This window comes from Ictalurus furcatus, chromosome 5 (assembly GCF_023375685.1).
Source record: "Ictalurus furcatus strain D&B chromosome 5, Billie_1.0, whole genome shotgun sequence".
NCBI classification, from domain to species: Eukaryota; Metazoa; Chordata; class Actinopteri; order Siluriformes; family Ictaluridae; genus Ictalurus; species Ictalurus furcatus.
Window position 1 is genome coordinate 28,630,637 of NC_071259.1, and position 21,418 is coordinate 28,652,054.

At 39.1% G+C, this 21,418-nt stretch overlaps 1 protein-coding gene across 9 annotated transcripts in view; it reads right to left on the reverse strand.

The window, feature by feature from the left end:
- tafa5l (TAFA chemokine like family member 5, like) overlaps window positions 1–21,418 on the reverse strand; it is an 82,124-nt gene that overhangs the window by 15,265 nt on the left and 45,441 nt on the right. For 7 of the 9 annotated variants that reach the window (XM_053625636.1, XM_053625632.1, XM_053625633.1 and 4 more), the window contains 2 exons: window positions 14,919–15,046; window positions 12,710–13,589 (listed from right to left, as the gene is read on the reverse strand). In XM_053625636.1, the coding sequence (XP_053481611.1) occupies window positions 13,266–13,589; window positions 14,919–15,046 (452 nt within the window). In that variant the 3' untranslated portion in view covers window positions 12,710–13,265. Of the gene's footprint in view, window positions 1–731; window positions 946–12,709; window positions 13,590–14,918; window positions 15,047–21,418 lie in introns of those variants that run through there. The other 2 variants (XM_053625638.1, XM_053625639.1) reach the window with 2 other exon arrangements.

A 21,418-nucleotide genomic window follows, 5' to 3' on the forward strand; every position in this document is an offset into this window, starting at 1 on the left:
AATTTTTTCCAAGGGTTTGCATTATGGCTCACCACAAAAAGCAGAAGGCATTCCAGTAACAAAACAGATGTCTATTTATGAAGTAACTGGATTTTGAGATAATATTTTGAGTATAAAAGTTCAGGTCTGCTCAATGATTCAGTGTAACCTTTTGCAGAGTCATATATTCCTCCACCTCTACTGACTGCCTACCAAATGTCAGTTCTTTGATAATTGACACATCATGTTTTCAATTGTGGGAAAAGTCCCTACAATACTTCCAGCATGGCTAAGAAGACTGTCAATGGCGTATTAAGCAATGCTCTGCAGTGCCACGCTGGCTCTGGAGACTGAAATGCCGCATATGCATCCGTCTCTCCCCCCCCCCCACCTTCATAAACTCCCTCCTGGAGAACGGGAGCGCGAGCGAAAAATCAAATCAGCCGACCTGGCGAGCCAGAAGTGTTTGGCTTCATAAATGCATTCGATAAAAGCAAGCAGAGAGCAAGGTTGGAAAGGGTACAGACTCTCCGAGGATTGGCAATTCCCCTGTGCCTCAGATATTTAGTAGCCTTTAACAGAGGCGGGTGGATGCGTGGGCAAACTGAGAGAGACGTGAGCGGAAAGCAACTGCAGCAAGGGAAGGAAGGAAGGGGGGGGCCCTGTATGAGATGCTGTGTTCAGTCTGACCCCATCAGATCAGCCTGAGTGTCTCAGTGAGCTACAGCTCCCAGAATAATACGCCTTACTGTTGCGTCTCCGACGTCGCTCCGTCACTCTCTGTCTCATCGCTTTCGCTGTTCAGCACTGCTCCTTCATTCTCTTTAGTCCACAACGCCATTCTACCACTGTCTCTTCTATCCACATCTTCTCTCAAGCCTTCACTTTTCTTACTTTTCCAATCACTTTCTGTCTCTTTCTGGTCCTGTGTCAGTGCAATGAACATGCACGGACAAAATGCAGCCACTAATGAGACAGACAGCAAGGGAGAAAAATGGGCAGACAGTAAAAAAGAGAAACAATGTAGCAGATTGAAAACTAGACAGGAAGACATTTCTAGGTGTTTCGACAGCAACATCCTAGATTTGAGATCAACAAATTTACTGCCAAGGTGCTAAATGTCAATCCATATTCAGCAACAAAAGTAACAACTGCTATTAGGAACGTAAGCAGGGGAGTTTCTAGGCATAGGCAAACTAGGTGTTGCTTGGGGCACCACCAACTTGGGAGCACCCCAACACCTCTGTCCCAGCCTGGCTCATCCACCCAAACGAAAGAAAGCACAACATCTTTTATTAGGAATCTTGCCTAGGGCACCAAAATGGCCAGAAACAGCCCTGACAGTCAGTCAGTAAGTATTCATCAGGTCCGAAGAAGGTTAGATCCATCTTCCCAAAAATAACGTTCCTGCAACATTCAAAAAACCTCCGTCGTAATAATGGTTTGCTTTACAGTATTATAAAAACATTCCTCACAACCTTCCCAGTAACACAAAACATAACATTATTTAAATTTCAAGAGTCCTACAACTAGCAATGCAGCAGCAGTGTTGTAGGCATGTTTAGAAATGTTTTCTATAAATGGTCTTAGAACTGTAATGTTTAGAAAAGCTTAAAAGGGTTAGCTGGGATCGCCTTTTATGCGTAATCCCATGCTCGGCCGAGAGTGGAGATTTTATTCTGTATGTTGACAATGATGTGCCAAAAGACTTTAATATACATCATAACCTCATGGAATTGAAAGAAACTCATCAGTAATCTACCAAACTAACTATGTACGGAGAATCTGAACCTTGTTTTCTGAACTATGCCTTTTAAAGATTTATCACCAGCACATTGTCTTACACCTGCCAACTTTTCTGAGCTCGGTATCCTAGTCAATGAGCCGTCGTGTGCTTTTAGATTGGGGTGACATGTTGAAACGGAGATTGTATCTGATACAACACTGGGTGATGTTTAAAGGCAGAAGTAATCTATCTTATTATATACTTACTCTTACTATCTTGCACATGTGTCCGTCTTCATTACAGTGAATCAATACATTATTAACAGATTTATCCTATGCTTTTGAGAAAACATTAACAAAACACAATATCAATCAAGTGTTATCAATAAAATGGATAAAGGGTTGCTGTGATGCGGCTCAACAAAGCATAGTTACCGTTCCAATTCTGAGGTTGATTATTTTCCTACAGCAACACGTTCCAACCAACCAACCACCTCTTCACAGAAAACTTCACCATATCAACAAACACGTTTTTTTTAAACGTACCATCCATTAACATTGATCCCAAACAGCTTCCCAATTAGCAAACAAGCTGCATGTTATATTGTGAAGACATTGTTCATTGTGTACACCGTGATGTGTGTATGCACGCTACACCTACATAACTACAGTTTAATAACTCGTCTAATAATAACTCCTTTTATTTATACAGCACCTTTCTCATGCTCAATGCCACATCATGCTACCAAGAATAGATTCAGTAACAGTTTCCCTTTTGCTTGTGTGGTCACCATCGAACAGCTGACCACATGATTCAGCATTTTCCTGCTAGCCATTCTGCTGAGCTAATGTCTCTAAACACCTCCTACAGTAGTCTCTAGGCCACCCAGAACCCCTGTACTCTTCTCTCTCTGTCTCTCTGCCCAGTGCAAATCCCCTGGCTCTAAAAGCAATTTAAACTAATAAAAATAATGAACTGTACCCAACCTGAACTGGCTCCATAAAAACACCATGAATATATTACAGCATTTCTATGAGCCATATTTATCAGCATACAGATGATTATAGCCCAGTACCGCAAGAGTCCTCTACCCTGATATAGTCTCTTTCCCAGTCTTTCAGGCCTGTGATGTACCACATGTCCTGCTGAGCTAGGCAATAACCAGCCACTGAGTTCAAATCAAGTACTGTATAAGAAATAACATGTCAGAGAATGCTGTTATAGCAAAATAATCAACGACAAGGTTGTAGGAAATGATGCCGCGAGTTAATGTTACCACCGCACACGTAATTAGTTTCAAATAACATCATGAAGTGTTTTATTCCTTTAACAATGTTTTATTTATTAAAGAATACATTTGAAAAACATCCATTTATAGTTATGTTGTGGATGTATGAGAAACAGGAGAAAAGAAAGGATCTGCTTATAATCCAACACATGCAAGCTCATCTGTGAAGCATGGTGGAGGTAGTGTCATGGATTGGGCTCGCATGGCTACTTCTGGAACAGGCTCGCTAATCTTTATTGATGATGTAACTCATGATGGCAGCAGCAGAATGAACTCAGAAGTTTACAGGAACATTATGACTGCCAATTTACAGAGAAATGCATTTAAATGAACTGGGAGGAACTTTATCATGCAGTAAGACAATGATCCAAAACACACTGCCAATACAACAAAGGACTTTATCAAGGAGAAAAAGTGGAAGGTTTTAGACTGACCAAATCAATCATCAGACCTTAACTCAATCGAACAGCATTTCACCTCCCGAAGAGGCGACTGAAAGGAGAAACGCCCCGAAACAAACAACAGCTGAAAGAGTCTGCGGTAAAATCCTGGAAAAGCATCATAAAAGAACAAAGCATCAATTTGGTGGTCAATGAGTCACAGGCTTGATGCAGTTACTACAAGCAAGGGATATGCAACAAAATATTAAGTGTTAATTACTTTCATTTACTTCAACACTTATCTGTCTTATACTTTTGCTCACCTAAACAAATTGGGTGGTCTGATACAAAAGGTTCTGTGTTTTATGTTGTTTAACACATCTAGATGTAAATACCAGAAAAAAAAAAATCCTAAACTCTGGTCTCATATCCATCTCTTGATCTCAAACCCAAATGGTATATAGCACAAACAAATGAATTTGCCATGCCGTCCCAATAGTTTCGAGGGGACAACCTGTTACTGAGAAGTCCTGAAGATAGTGTCAGAAAACATAAAGTGACAGTTTTACCCATGACCTTTACAAAGCGCTGAAAACGGAGACTCCTTCTCTTCTCTAAGTGAGGAATAGCACAAGGTGGACCATGCTGTTATATGAAAATAATCCATGCAGTGGTGGCACAATAATGCCCAATGCAAAGCGAAGGATTATTTTACAACAACAGCACAGCCCGTTATTCTGCTTATACCACAGCGAGACACGTTAACTGTTTAAAGTTACATTTAATGTTTATAGTTACACCCATGACACAAGTTAGTTCCATACAAAATCTATTTCAGTGCTTCATACATAATGGGTTTGTTAGCTTGGGAGTTAAAATACTCGATGTAAACAACGTCCATGCGTTCAATGTTCAAACAACGTTAACTGACGTTAGCTAGTTAATCATTACTTTAACAATATGTGCTGTATTAAAAAATACAAATCGATGAATACATGATAGTGTGTAAAAAAAACAAAAAAACAGTTAGTTGTTTGTTAGTCACAGTCATTGTGAAGATTTCTCCACCTCTTATTTAATTTTAATTTATCCCAGTGGAATCAAAATTGAAGTTTTGTGGCTTTTAGTATGAATATGTTCGCCTTAAGGTTATCTATAAGCTAGTGTGCTCCAAAAAAAAAGGCAAAATTCACATTTAGAAGACATATGCGTTCAAAGTTTACAGTCTCTCTCTACGACCTATACGGACCAACATTTTTGATGACATCATTCTGGACTGCAGCTTCTATATCAGATTTTCTGTCCAATCAAACGCTTTCTAGAATCTGAAGTTTCCCGCTCCCAACAGTTGTAGGTTTCCTGGCTGTGAGGTAAGCTAAATGCTAACGGCTATTTAAAAAGGGGGAGGAGACACTCGATATGTCCCGCCCTGACTTCCTGTTTCAGTGCAAATTACGTCAAGACATCGAATAACGATATGAGTTTCAAAGCACTTAACAGGGACTTTAAACTCCTGGCTCTGCACACACACACACACACACACACACACACACACACACACACACGCACACACACAAACCAACAGGAGGATGTTCACTCATAGGAAGGGAATTTAAATGCCAACATACATAAAAACGGTTTAATAATTCAGAGGGAAAGGAATTATATTTGGTGATTTAAAAGAAACCCTGCAGGTGTATTGCTGTAAACTCTAAAGCGATGCTCGGGTCAATACGACATCTGTTGCTAAGTAGTGAACAGAGCATGAGATTTAAAGCAAAGCCCTTGTTAGTTCTTTAACTCTGATCAGTATGGGCTATGAGCTTTGTGGTGTAACAGGCGTGAGCTGCTTGCATTCCTTCACCGCCTCTCCAGCACGTGTGGTGTCGCGGTACTCGGCTCGGGAGAATACAGCAAATTTGAACCTTTCAGCAGTTCACTAGTGAAGACAAATGGCACCGTGTGTTTGGGGCTCTGGTGGGTGATCTATATTAATGTCTGGCCGAGCTTCAGCATCCTGCATATGCTAACTCCATTAAAGGGTCAGAACCTGGTTCTGTCTCCTCTCTCTCCTAACACACACCCTGAGGGAGGGCCAGATTTAGAAAGGTTGCAGGTGCAAAACTGAGCACACACACACACACACACACACACACACACAGGACATGCAACAAATCCATGTACACACTTTTTGGATTGCTGCCCATTACATACAGCGTGGGGTGTTTTGTGCTCCAGCTGCTACAGAGGGCACGCCTCACTGTAGTGCATCTGAGCCTGAACCATCTTTACATAACACTCACACACACACACACACACACACACACACACACACAGCAATGTAGAAGCAATAAATACATTTATATAATACTTCATAAGCTCACGCACACACACACACACACACACACACTCTGGGAGATTTTCCAAACCAAAGCAGGGGTTCGTCTATTAAAATCTATCCCACTTTATACCACAGCACTGCTCAATTCTCCATTCTGACAGCTCAGAAACTGTTGATTCATTTTCTAGAGCAGCGGCTCTGACGGTAGATCTGGCTGCAAGGTTTATAATTAATGTTATAATGAACTACATTTTGATGTTGGACCATAAGGAACTTCAGGGTGGTAACAGTAACTCCACTTTACACGGCTGATTATTTTGATGTAACAGCATGCCCCTGTCATGTTTTATTCCGGATTCTGAAGTAACATACAGTACAGTATCTGCAAACCATAACATTACAGACCAGGCTGACCGAAATTAAATCCACTAAAATCCACTTCAATCAACTAAGTCCATCGCTGCCGTTGTCAGGGGGCGGGGCTACATTTGGGCTATCATAGTAACAGCCTTAACCCAAACCAGATAAAAAAGAAATATGGCGTAGCCACTGTGTAGTGACTTGAACATAAAGTGGGTTGTCATCTACTATGTCATTTATCTATCTATCTATGATCCAACCATCCATCTATGATCCATCCATCCATCCATCTATCTATCTATCTATGATTCATCCATCCATCCATCTATGATCCATCCATCCATCCATCTATCTATCTATGATTCATCCATCCATCCATGATCCATCTATCCATCTATCTATCTATCTATCTATGATCCATCCATCCATCCATCTATCTATGATTCATCCATCCGTCTATGATCCATCTATCCATCTATGATTCATCCATCCATCCATCCATCTATAATCCATCTATCCATCCATCTATCTATCTATCTATGATTCATCCATCCATCCATCCATCCATCCATCTATGATCCATCTATCAATCTATGATCCATCCATCCATCCATCCATCCATCCATGATCCATCTATCCATCCATCCATCTATCTATCTATGATTCATCCATCCATCTATGATCCATCTATCCATCTATCTATCTATGATCCATCTATCTATCTATCTATCTATCTGAAATTTGCCCAAAAATACTAGACATCTGATTGGGTTTTGCGATGAGGGCGATGAAAACAGGCACTCTCCCTTGAGAATAAGGAGGACTGGCATGTGTGCCTTACTGCACCACAGGGTAATGCTCTTACACCCTTCATTACACAGTGTGAGCTCCACCCAATGATAACACTACTGCAAATCTTCTGCTCTTGAACCCTCCAACAACAAATCTACAATGACAACAAGGCAGCTCCACAGCCTGCCATTACGTGTAAAAAAAGAAGAACGTGCTAGAAACATGCTCGCTCTCTCTCTCTCACACACACACACACACCAAGATCATAGAGCCAATATGCAAGCGTAAAAGTGCACATCTTTTACATAAGCACACACATACAGACACAGTCCTCTCTGCTGTCAGGCTTGATTATGTGATGTGAGAAACATGAGCATGAAATCTTCAGCAGCTGCCACAGGCATGAGACACGATGCTGCAGGCTAATGTAAACTGTAACCACACACACACACACACACACACACACACACACACACACACACACACACACACACACACACACATGATGCTGGAACAGACAATACTTACAGCAGACCACCTGCGCACTAGAAATAAAAAAGCAAATATGTGTGCATGTACACACACACACACACACAGACACACACACACACACACACACACACAGACAACCTGCATATTCATATTTACAGGTGTATACAGAAACACAAAGACTGCTGGTATGACAGTAGAATGATTAGGAACATGATTATTGTAAATGGTAACATCATGACCATTTAAACATAGTGATAGAAGCAGAGTGGATTTTGCTTGCACACTTTGCACACTTTCCCCAATGCCACCCTCACATACCTACTTATTTACATACTTTGCACTTAACCAAACTTATTTTAACTAAACTAAAAATCAAAACTAATTTTAACTCTGCATACTTATTTTGCACACTTTGATTTTTAGTTATTTTTAGCAGGCCCATTTATTTACACTTTCTTTTTTTTTAGTATGCAGACGTGTCCAAACTCATTTTTAGTATGCATACTTATTTGTACACTTTCTTGCCTATTAATCTTTAAAGCATGCATTTACTTTTTGGCACTTACTTTTTTGTATGCATACTTATTTCGCACACTTTGCATGCTTTCACGTGTACGCAGAGTTACTTCCCACACGTTTTTTAAAGTATCCAAACCAATTTTTAGTATGCATATTTATTTTGCACACTTGTTTTTTTTAAGTATGCAATCTTACTTTTTTGTGTGCATACTTATTTTGCATACTTTGTACAATTGTATTTGTACACTTTGATGCACACTTATTTTTGTGTGTAAACATGTTTTTAGCATGCATCCTAATTTTGCACACTTTGCAGTCTTTCATGTGTAGTATGCAGATCTGTTTTTTTAAGCATGTAAACTTGTGTATTTTTGTATGAATACTTATTTAGTGTAATTGTGTATAATATACATATTTATTTTGCAGACTTGTTTTTTTTCAAGTATGCAAACTTGCGTTTCTATATGCATACTTTGGACACTTTGCAAAATTTTATTCATACTTCTTAGTATGCATATTAATTTTGCACACTTTGCACATGTTTATATATTCTTGTGCTTAGTATGCATATTTATTTGCATATTTCTTTTTTAGTATGCATATTTATTTATATACTCCTTTTTTAGTATGCATATTTATTTACATACGTCTTTTTTAGTATGCATATTTATTTGCATACTTCTTTTTTAGTATGCATATTTTTTTACATACTCCTTCTTTAGTATGCATATTTATTTGCATACTTCTTTTTTTAGTATGCATATTTATTTTGTACCCTATTTGCTGTATTTACATACTGCATGCTGTATTTATTTTTTTAAGCATACATTTATTTTTTGACACTTATTATTTTGTAAGCAAACTTCTTTTGCACACTTTGCATGTGTGTACTTGTGTTTATTATGCATAGTTACCACACATTTTTAAGTATCCAAACCTATTTTTAGTATGCATATTTATTTTCCCTACTGGCTTTATAAGTATGCAAACATTCTTGATATGCATTTTAATTTTGCAAACTGTGAATATTTTCATGTGTACCACTGTTTAGCATGCATACTTGTTTTGCACAATTTTTTTTTTTTAAAGTATTAAATTTACAGTTTCCCTTTCATGCATACACATTTTTGGACTGCATATTTATTTTGCACACACCTTAATTATCCAAATCCCCCCCTTTTTAGCAGATACAAACTTATTTTGCACAATGTTTTAAAAATAGAAATACTTATTATACATAGTTATGTTTTAATATGCCTTATATAATATGTTTTAGTATATTTAGTTTAAGTTAGTGGTGAATAAACGAGATCCTTTCACCTTTGCAAGTGCGCTGCAGTGAAAGGCTCTGGTTAGTGGCTGGAAACAAATGGCTTCTTCCTGTAGTGGTTAAGTAGGTAGTACTTGCCCAATTTTATTAATATAACATATCTGTCGCATCATATCTCATATCGCTAAGGTCGTTCATGCGAGACAATGCCTTCCATGATTCTTTTAAGTAGACCTTTATTGTGCATACTTTATTATGCAGGTTTGTCTTTGATGGCTTGTTTTAAGTTATTTATTGTTACCGTTGCATGAATATAATCTTTAGAGAGGTCTTAAGTCTTGAAAATTTGTGTCTGTGATGAGTACTTAAATATTTTATGTAGTTCTACTCAGGGGTTAAATTAGGGGGAGATTATAGGAGCGGAGCTCCTGCACCTTTTATAGCAAGTGGAGCTGAGCTCTGGTTATTACAGTCTGAGGGAAATGTAAATCAGAGCAGGTGTAATGGTGATAATCATGATGATGGAATAGAGTTTCAGATCACTTTATAGAGAAATACTTTCTGTTAAAAATTCTTAAAATGTCAAGGTAGCTGTTAACTGCTGTGTATATTAATTCGCCGATTAAAGCACACATGTTTTTAAAGGCTTTACACCTTTAATATCAGGTGTTATTGAGAAGAAGCAGAAGATATTCTGATATTATTTACTGCAAAAACAAGACAGCTTCACTGACAAAATACTGACAGCTTCACGTCTGTCCAGTTACACTTATACAGTACTATGGTAGGCTCGAATTATGGAATCTAATAGGTCAGAAGGCGTTGATTCATTTTCTACGGCGTGTCCCAAAAGACTACATACATAAAATGTTCATGCTTATTATATGTGTATTATGTATATATTTTTTCAGACACAACGCCTTTGACAAAAGAAGAACGCATTGAAATCATTCTCATGGCTGGATCGGGAAGCTGTCACAGGGTTGCGATGGGTTTTAACCGGAAACATGGCGAGCACATCACACACGACACTGTCGGAAAACTCATTCAAAAAATCAAAAAGACTGGAAGTGTTGCGGACCAACCGAGAAATGGACGTCAACGAACAGTTGTCCTGATGAAGTCCTCTATGTATGGAGACGTCTGGGACACCCTATATAAGCATACAGCTCAGGCAGTATTTCTGGCTATAACATAAAGCATAGCTTTATATTAAGACTCCTTCTAATACATGATTGTTTCTATAGTAACAGCTCATTCATGGGGACTTGTATGGCAGATGCTCAACATAATCTATGCCTAATAATACACAGATTTAAAAAAAGGATGTTTATTAACAAAGAAAAACGTGTATTCATTAATATGGTCAAACTTTTAGCAGATGTTTAGGGAGAGTTTTCAGGAGGGAGGAGCTTGCAATTTCCGGTTTCTCAGTTACATGACAAGCTGCATTTCTTTTGTCGTATATATATATATATATATATATATAGTCCACTTCAGGGTAGTGTGGAGTTGAATCACACCACCCCGGCAATGTTCTTTTCCTATAACAGCACCGTCTATAACTAATCAACTGTGGTTAGTTAAATGAACTGTTTTGGGGGTACCCCATGTTCAGCATTGAATTTATTTGTGATGTCACACTCCGCAGTAATGCTTAATGGCTCATATGAAAGTAGACACTCAGGGTTTTAAGAATTTAAAGTTTTTCTTAGGTATTTTATTTATTTATTTTTTACCTCGCCTACTAGGTTTAAATGTAATAATTTTATTGTGGCAGTTGTATACAGTGTTTTACTATCAAAAAGCTTTAGCTGTGCTGTCCGTTTTATCTCTGTTCCAATGTTACCGTGGAGAGGTGTGAATTGGTTGCCCAGGAGGGTGCTCACACACCCCCTCCCCCCTTTCCCATCTTCCTGCTCACCAGCAACTACAAACAGTCACGATACTCTACACACAGAAACCCAACAGTGTCCTGACTAAGCTTATAACAGACATGCGGTGATGATTCGTTTGTTTATACCGATTAAAAATGTCAGATAAGTCCATTTCCATTCCGAACGGCAGTGTACTGCGAGAAAGGGTTAAATAATTAGGAAGGACATATTCAACACTTCCAGAAAAATGTAAAAAATATTCGATATAATAAAGATTTTCAAGTGTAAAACATGCATCGTGAACTTGGGTGGGCGATACAATAAAGGTTTAACTGAAGCCGTTTTCTCCGTTTTTATTGGTTGTCGTTATTGACCAATCCCATCGTGCTATGATTGGCAGCCAGTGAGAAAGAAAGAGACTGAATCTGCACTAAAAACAGCTGAACATTAGCAATGAAACAATCAGCAATGTCAAATGTACAAAATAAAATAACGTACTTACATTATTTTATTTTGTACATTTGACATTGCTGATTGAAAAAAGAAACGTCTAACATCGTGCTCTTTGTACGCTAAATATGACATTCGTAGTCTTCCAAAATGTGTTTTAGCAAAATTAAATAATCGCCATGCATATTGTTTACCGTATGATTTTTGTCCACCTCTAGTTGATGATATGACAGCTCAGCTAGCGCTTTGGTGGGAATGTCTGAGTGGAAAACACTGCGCTGTTAAAGTGCTCTTTGCTATTTAGTGGATGATAGAGAGTCAGATACACAGTACCGACACTCTGAATGCATAATTAGTGTGATTAATGCATAATTACAGTCATGATTAATTTATGACTAATGTCGCAGCTGCTTTTTATACTAGCATAATTACAAATTCAGATGCGTACATACTCAAGAACACATACAGTATATAGCCCAATGAAGGATGTATGACACAATATGCATATACACACATGGACAAAAACAGGTGTACTAATCAATGGCCACATAATCATATGTACACATGTATACTTGCACACATGCCAGATATTTGAACATGTGCAGACTGAAAAACTGAGGAGAAAAATCTAGGACATGATCAGCATATTTTTTTTTTCTCTCTCTCTCTCTCGCTCTCTCTTTGTGTGTGTGTGTGGTGTGTATGAGTGTGTGTGTCTCTGGCTACATGACCTCAGCACATATTTCTGTACACTGCACACTGAAAACAGCAATGCTGTCTAAATATCTATCACAAAATCACAGTATGGTGTAAATGCATTGCTAAGCCACTGGCCACATTTATACTGACCTCAGTTCATCTTTCATTCATACAGAAATGTACACACACACACACACACACACACACCAAGTCCTTTGGGATACAGCACAATTAAAGTACAAGGATATGGACAAAAGGGGATGGATAATGCAGTATATCAGTAGAATGATTCAAAATATATTCTGTTAATTCAATAATTAGCTCTTATGTTCCATTCTGTACAATTATTACGTAACCCCTTGTAACATATAATACAGTAGGGTCCAAAAGTCTGAGACCCCGAGTGAAAATGCATCTATTCTGCATTCCTTTCTATATTAATACAACATATTTCATCACAAATGATATTAATATATTAATATATCTGTAACTACTTGAGTGAAAACTGAAATCTTAGAAATATTTACTTTCTTTACTAAGGTCACTAAGGTCTATTAATTACTAATTTACTAAGGTCAATTTCAGAATTTCTGAATGACTCCACACTGTAAAACCTGATAAGTTCATTTAACTCAAAAAATTTGAGGAAACTATTTTCCAAGTTTGAGTTCAATTTTTGTTATATTTAACTGCATTTGGCTTAAAGAAATTGATTTATCAACTTAAAAATTTTGAGGTAATTAGTTTCCTACATTTTTTTTTGAGTTAAATGAACGATCCGGTTTTACAGTGCATAAGTTTGTGTTTGACCATGTTAGATCAACTCCATGTCGTCGTGTCGTCTGAACACATGCTTCGATGGAAGAGATACGACTCGAGAAATATCGAATCTTTTGTACAAAGGAGTTAATATTATTCGCTGTCCAAAATGAGCTTAAATTTAAATAGTGACATAGAAACAGTGCAGAATCTTAAACAAGAAATATTCAATTTCCTTTTTGAAAAGATAAAAGTTGTGTTTGTTTCCAGTTTTAAACGGAAATCTCACATTTTCAAATTGATCTCAGACCCCAAGTTACATCACTGAGATGACTAATTTAATGGAAGGGGGAGTGGCTTAGTAATTAGCACGTCTGCCTCGCACCTCCAAGGTTGGCGGTTGAATTGCCGCCCCTGCCCTGTGTTTACAGAGTTTGCATGTTCTCCCCATGCTTTGGTTTGGGGGTTTCCTCCGGGTACTCCAGTTTCCTCCCCCAGTCCAAAGACATGCGCTGCAGGCTGACTGGCATGTCCAAATTGTCCGTAGTGTGTGAATGTGTGTGCGATTGTGCCCTGCGATGGGTTGGCACCCCGTCCAGGGTGTCCCCCGCCTTGTGCCACGACTCCACTGGGATAGGCTCCAGACTCCCCGCGACCCTGTGTAGGATAAGCGGTACGGAATATGGATGGATGGATGGATGGATTCATTTTAATATGACAAGGTGAAATAAAAAAAAAAAAGACAAACAATAACTGCCTTATGTAAATCTGAAGCTAAAATATGACCTTAATCACCTTCCACATTCTCACTTATAGACATACACATCTATCTATCCATCTATACTATTTTATTAAGATTCAGTTAAGAGTTTGATGTCCTTAGAATCTTTTATTTTTCTAGAAAGTCACTTCAAAATGAGCCGGAAACAAAAAAAAATCGCATCCTGATTAAACTGATGTTGCAATAAAGCAAAAAGACAAATATTCACTGAACACTTTCTGGAGACAGTAGCTGCGTTTACATGGACAACAATAATCCACTCTTAATCCGATTAAGACCGTACTCTAATTAAGAAACTACCACGTAAACAGCAATTTTTACTTACCTTAATCTAATTAAGGTCATAATCGAAGTAAGCAATAATCTAATTAAGACAGGTGGAGTACTCCTGTTTTAGTCGCATTATGGACGTGTAGTAGTGACATGTAAACACCTTAATCACATTATGAACGTCGTGTGGGAGTTTTCACCGCATTTTGCGACAGGACACGATCACACACGGCAGTTTTACGTTTTACGGCGGACAAGAGAGTTCTGTTGTGTCCCAAATCGCATACTTTCCTACTATAGGCCTGTAGTGGGGAAAAATACATGTATCTCGGCTACTATATAGACGGTAACTACGCGATTTGGGACACACCCACCGCTTCAAGCAGTCGTCTATTAGCACGTACAGCATGACAAATAATTAACTGCACTTAAAGCGTTCGTAAAAAAAATAAATAAAAACACCCAAAAATGTATACGTACCATAACGAAGACGAACTGTATGTCGATACGTGAAATTCTGGAGGGACGTCGGACGGCGTGGCGCGGTGACGTAATGACGCGGGCTGTTAATCTAATTATGTTCTAAAACATGTAAAATGGGAACTTGAAAGGAGTATTCTAAAAGCGACTCATGTAAACACCTTAATCACATTATTATCTTCCTCAGATTAAGGTCAATAATTAGATTACTGCTGTCCATGTAAACGTAGTCAGTGTTATGTATTTTTATTTTTCATCCTGTTCCTTTTTTCTTTTGTCGTGGTTTCATTCCTTTGATCATTTTATTACTATTATTACATGATATTAAGTTCTGTGATACATCTATAGAGATCCATAAGGTCTGCACACATACTGTATTTTTGTCACTGAATTCGTTTTCATGTTTAAGTGACACAACATCCTAATCATGACAGTGAAATCTCGTAAGGTCTTACCGTGACGGTTTTTATTCGTCCGCCTCCCTTGGTGCAGGTCCAGCCAGAGTGATTGAACAGCAGGCCGCAGATTTCTCCCTCTGAGCACGGGGTCATCTCACACCACTGCCTGCTTTTCACTATCCGTGCTGTGCACACAAACACAAAAGGTCAAGTCTCGTAGGCCTTCTAGATGTTTACTGCCTCTGACAGAATGACACAACATGTGCGTGACATATGGAAATACCGCAAATGGCATGGTAGCTATACTGTATTGCTGTAAACCAGTGGTAGCTCAAAGAAAAAATATGTTTATATTGAAATATCTGTGATGTGTTTAGTGATTCTGTTTAGTGATATGTTAGTTGGCTCGGTATTTTCGTTATTCCCATGAGAAGTTAGCGGTTCTGCTATATATATAAATAAGGATAATAGGGATATAAATAAGGAAGGGCACACGGTGGCTTAGTGGTTAGCACGTTCGCCTCACACCACCAGGGTCGGGTGTTCGATTCCCACCGTGGCCCTGTGTGTGGAGTTTGCATGTTCTCCCTGTGCTGCGGGGGTTTCCTCCGGGTACTCCGGTTTCCTCCCCCAGTCCAAAGACATGCATGGTAGGCTGATTGGCATGTCCAAAGTGTCCATAATGTATGAGTGGGTATGTGAATGTGTGTATGGGATTGTGCCCTGTGATGGATTGGCACTGTCCAGGGTGTACCCTGCCTTGTGCCTCATGCTCCCTGGGATAGGCTCCAGGTTCCCCGTAGGAAGGACCCTGAAGGATAAAGCGGTATAGAAGATGGATGGATAAATAAGGAATAACAGTTGAGATTTGCTGTTAGCTCCTGAAAACAAAGGCTCCAATTTTCTACCAATGTTCAATGTGATCTCAAGTATCCTCTTGGTACTGTGGAGCACTCCAGGGTAGATGATCGCGACTCCAACGCGGGTACTCCAGTTTCCTCCCCATTCCAAAGACATGTGTTGTAGGCTGATCAGCACTATCAAATTGTCCCCTGTCTTCCCGGGATAGGCTCTAGTCTCCCATGACCCAGAGCGGTCATGAGCGGTACAGAAAATGGATGGACGGTCTCATCTGATCAGAACCTGGTTCCAGTCGATGCTCCAGTAGCATCTAGATGTGCATAGTGCTTAAATGAAAGTTTTTCTTCTGGCATGTCTTCCAGATAAGCAACCGGCTTTGAGGTGGCACCTAATTGTAGATCTGCAGAATCATTCTTCGGCAAATCTCCAACCGCGATTCTCGGCCTCTCTAACTATCCATTCCCCTCGTTGTGTGTTTGGGGACAAAATACATTTGCCCCCCTCTTCCAGAAAGGTTAATTACACTGGATATTGGTATTTTCAGGTATGTAGCTATTTTTATATACAGTACATTGTCAAATTTATGAAAAAGTCACCAAACTTTTGTGTCATTTAGTGACTTTCATTTGTCCCACCTGTTTCCAAATTTCACAGTTCAGTCCTTACCTCAATTCTCTCCTCATAGTTCCAAATTATTTTGCACTTAAGCTCATTTGCACAGCTCTTTTAAAAAACAACAACAATTGAGACATCCTCAGTTCTAGAAATCATGTAATCCAGACATTTAAACTCCAACAAGAAGTTAGAATAATATGAAAGGCTGTAAGAGGCCATCGGGAATCTTTTAGCCTGTTAATGATTCTCTTTTGTAGGCTTATAATATGATCTTCACCAGACCACTCCGACGCGGCGCTCTCCGCCGTGAACAGTTATCCGCTTCATTCATGATCTACAGTGATGAACGTAAAGATTTAACAAGTCATCACAAAGCTTCTCCTAATGTCTGCGGAGGTTTTTGTATGCTTTTCAAAAAGAGCTTTACAAGCCGCCTATTGATCTCAAACACTGTACGCGCTTTCATCCATGGTTGTCATGACTATGAGCGTGATCTCGCTGTCACGTACACTTTTGTTTTGTTTAGTAAGCAGGAAAGCTGAAATGAAGCAGCGGGTTTTTAAACCAACGCAGAACAAAGCTGTAGGAGCAGGCCAAGCTCAGCAGACCCACGGGAAAGAAGAGCTATCAGATGCAGCCAGCCTCAAATAAACAACCTTTTCTCGGAGGAACAGTAAACAAAAAAGCACAAATACAACGGCTCCGTAATGAAAGAAAACAAAGCAATGTTATTTAACATCATTTATACCACCGCCTTCAATTCCGATCATTCCAGAGGGTGATCATTTTCTAGAACAGCATGCCTAGGACAGTAATTTGGCTGGAAAGCAAATCACAGGTTTATATATATACATATATATACACATATATATGTACATACATACACACACACACACACACACACACACACACACACATACACATACATATATCTTCAGGACAGAGGACTTTTTTGGTGGTTTCTTGGTAACAGCCATCCATCCATCATCTGTACCGTTTATCCTACACAGGGTCGCGGTGAGCCTGGAGCCTATCCCAGGGAGCTCAGGGCACAAGGCAGGGGACACCCTGGATGGTGTGCCAACCCATCGCAGGGCACAATCCCACACACACACTCACACACTACAGACAATTTAGAGATGCCAATCAGCCTTCAACGCATGCCTTTGGACTGGGGGAGGAAACTGGAGTACCCAAAAGAAACCCCTGCAGTACAGGGAGAAAATGCAGACTCAATACACACAAGACAGAGGTGGGAATCGAACCCCCAACCCTGGAGGTGCAAGGCAAACGCTAATGCTAATCATTAAGCCACCACCCCCCTCCTCTTGGTAACATGACAAGCTCATATTAACTAATATATTTACAAGAGACAGGAAAATATAGAAATAGCGTAAGTGATACTATAAACGGATAAAATTACAATGTGTCGTTCTTTAATACGTTTTTAAAAATGCAGGTACAATAGAACACAACAGGACATGCTGTTGTAGGAAAGTAGTCAACAACATGGTGGTCTGAATCGCAAAACGCAACTGAAGGACCAACTCAAAGTAGACTATTTTTCAATAACAACATGTTAAGAGGTTGTTCTGTTTCATCCTTAATGAATTCATAGACATGGCTGTGTTCAGACCATAAAGAGGTTATGTGGGGTAAAGATGTGTTTGTGGCCATGAATAAGTATTTGTTTTGAAACCACAATAAAATTTATGCTGTAGAAAGAACTCTGAGTTATAAGAATCTATGCTCTAGTGGAGGGAATTTAACACCACTGATTTTACTGTAGAGACCAGGATACAGAGAATTGCCAAGGCCACACACCTGCATGGATAAGTTTATCCCTACTCATCCACCTAATTCTCAAATATAGCAGCTCATTATGAAACCCCTGGGCTGAATCATGTGTACTGGAAAACAGAAAAAAAACAGCCCTGATGCAAGGAACTAAGGGACCACTATCAATTTTGGCAGTGTAATTTGGCCTTGGCTTACGCCGCATTCATGACCAAGTGGGAACTGGAGAAAATCCAATTTGAGTAATTTGCACTCAAAGTTTCTCAATTTGTCAGCATTACAAATCCTTGGTAACTCTGTGGTTATGATGTTGGACTACTTAGCGAAAGACGTTCTATTTGTGAATGATATTCTTTAAGATCACTGAATGCAGTAGGATAGTTGTGTAGTTGCTTTGTGGATCATTTTTAATCAAACTGAGGGCCTTGTTTTTTTTTGGGGGGGCGGGGGGAGGGGGGGGGAGTTTAATGGCACTAATGCTGAAATATCATAGCCAACATCTCGCCCTGGCTTTTAAAATAAATGAATCATTAGCCAAACAACACTTTTGGGTGCTTTTCAAAGCTGTTTGGGAGCTTGTTATCCACACAGAAGCTAACCAGGCGTTGGCTTACTGTGAGTGTCCATTTTTAATGACCTCAAACAGTTGAGATTGTATGAACCATGTATGGGGTGGAAGGAGGAATTTCAGAGTAGGAAAATACAGGTGGGTCCCAGGTGTCATGAAGACATCTTTAATCTAAAATCAATGCCACATGGTCTTCGGTTTGCAGTAGGGACCAAGAGTTACAAGTTGCAAGAAGTGGCTAGAAACTAGAATTGACAGATATAGTGTGTAATTTTCCAGCCTGTTTTATGCTCCTTCTGGAGCCTTCCAAAAGGTCAGGGCAAAGAACGCTTACAATCTGGGAAACGAATATGCCCTTACGATCTGTTTCAGCCAGTAGTGATGTATAGGATAGGTATTTTCATCTATGACATCTACTATGTATTCACTACCCCATTCTCTTTTGTTTGATGGACAATCTGCATAACAGCTAGGACTGTTCCAAGCTTGCAGAAGTTTACTTCTAAAGGTTTTTGAACCCCCTCCTTGGGGTCTCACTGCTTTTGGGGAAATAATTGCATGTTTAGTTTTTTGATAATTAAATGTAAAGTTTTTTAATAAAGCAAGATATGCATGCACAAAGATGCTTATAAGTATATAGAATAGGCTTAACAATGGTTCTCTAAGTACGGTTTAAATACCTGCTGCTTTAGATAGTATGAAATCTTTAGGAAGTCCCATTCAAAGTACATTTTAATCATTTAGGGGCCATCCATGGAAAACTTGGCATAAATTTAACTTAGCCTTGGAGGAATCTACACAGTAAAAGCCTGCTGTCCACTGAATATAATTTTTTAGTCTAATTTGTGTCTGGGGAACGCATCTTGGCGTGTTGCTGCTTCATTTATTCTGAAAACAGAGAGAAATAGAAAGAGATCGAGAAAGTGAGAGAGAGAGAGAGCGCGAGTGAGCAGGCCAGAGACCTCCAGCCTTAATCTCCACCACCCCAAACTCCATCAGCACTAACGTCACTTCTGCTGAGCTCCAGCTGAATCCGAAGCACAGCAACACTGGGAAATCCACAGCCAAATGAAGACAGATGGTAGCGTCTCTGCCATTTCAGACAGTTAGCATGAGCTTCCCTGGACACCTGCCCACACTAGATGCACTCTTACTGCTTCTGCCTGCATTTCAAACAAGATATTTATGACCAAAGAGACACAATTATCGTCCATCTTCTGCTTTAAACACATTTTAGGTCTAAAATGAAAACCCCTAAACAAAATCTCAGCAGTCCACATTGTCCTGTATTTAGGTCTGTTTCAGAGATGATGTAAATATTCAACCAACCCAATTAGCTCATTGTACAGAATATGCCTTGAATATGTTTATGACCAAAATACGTCTCCATCTAGGCCACCCAGGGAGTGCGGATCAGTGGTTTAGAGCCAGTGTAGACAGCAGTGGATATTTCTGGACGCTTTAGGCCTAATTTACCTTTAAAACATGCAAATCTCTTCGGCTGGAATATATACAAATGCTCAGTCACAGACTGCACAACATGCTGTTGGACTCTGCAGCAACTACCACTGGTGTTTGTCACGAGAACAACATTTTGTTTATCTTACATTTGTAGTGACAAACACATTTATATTTCTTACATATGGAACTTCATATTTGCTGTTGGTAGAATTTCTTAACAGACATGCCAAATGAGAGTATGTGTTAGCATTGCCAACCTTTGGTGTTTATGATGATAAAAACATGTACACGATTAAGGAAAATTCAAGTACGTGTCTGTCTGTGGACACAACGGCACACCCTTAATAGCCAGTCACATTATTTCAGTCATCTATTTATATTTAACTGTGAAGGCAAGAAACATGATGTTCATATCTGTCATATAACAGAAATATCATACACCAGGTTAGTGCATGTCTTGCTAGGCTAGCTTTAGCAGTGAATTTGGTAAGCATTTATGAATGTCACTTAAATATCCTCTCATAAAATCATGTCAGGTCATATCATGTTAGCTAGCGGATTATGTTTACCAGCAAAGATTTTAAACATTTATTATGGGAAAAAAAAAAGTCATTTTTTAAAAAATTATTATTGTTGTCAAGTCCTCTCAGGAATTCTGTCAGGTTACCTCACGGTTAGCATAGCTGACTATGTTTACCAGTGAGGTTTAGAAGCATTTTGGAATAAGAGTTTAAAATCCTCTTAGAAATCTTGACAGGTTAGCTCATGTTAGCTAGCTGGCTATGTTTACCAGTGATGATTATGAACATTTATTTCCTCTCAGAAATCCTGTCAGGCTAGCTCATGTTAGCTAGCTGGCCATTTTTAGCAACAAAGATGGTAAACATCTGTGAATATGACTTAAAATCCTCTCAGAAATCCTGTTGGGTTAGACATTCTAGCTAGCTGACTAGCTTTATCAGTGAAGACTATGAACCTTTTATTTAAAAATCCTTTCAGAATCCTGTAAAGTAATATTATGTTAGCTAGCTGGCTAGCCACAGCAAAGAACATTATGAACATTCATAATGAGTTACAATTATCTCAGAAAACTTGTCAGGTAAGTGCTTGTCAACTAGCTGACTAGTTAGGGCAATCATGAGAAGGAGCATTGATATCCCTGCTGAAAAAACAATAGAAACCATCATAGAAACTGTAATGGTTTTAATGGTTATATTGGGAATTGTATTGGTTTTAATGGAAATTGTAATGGTCC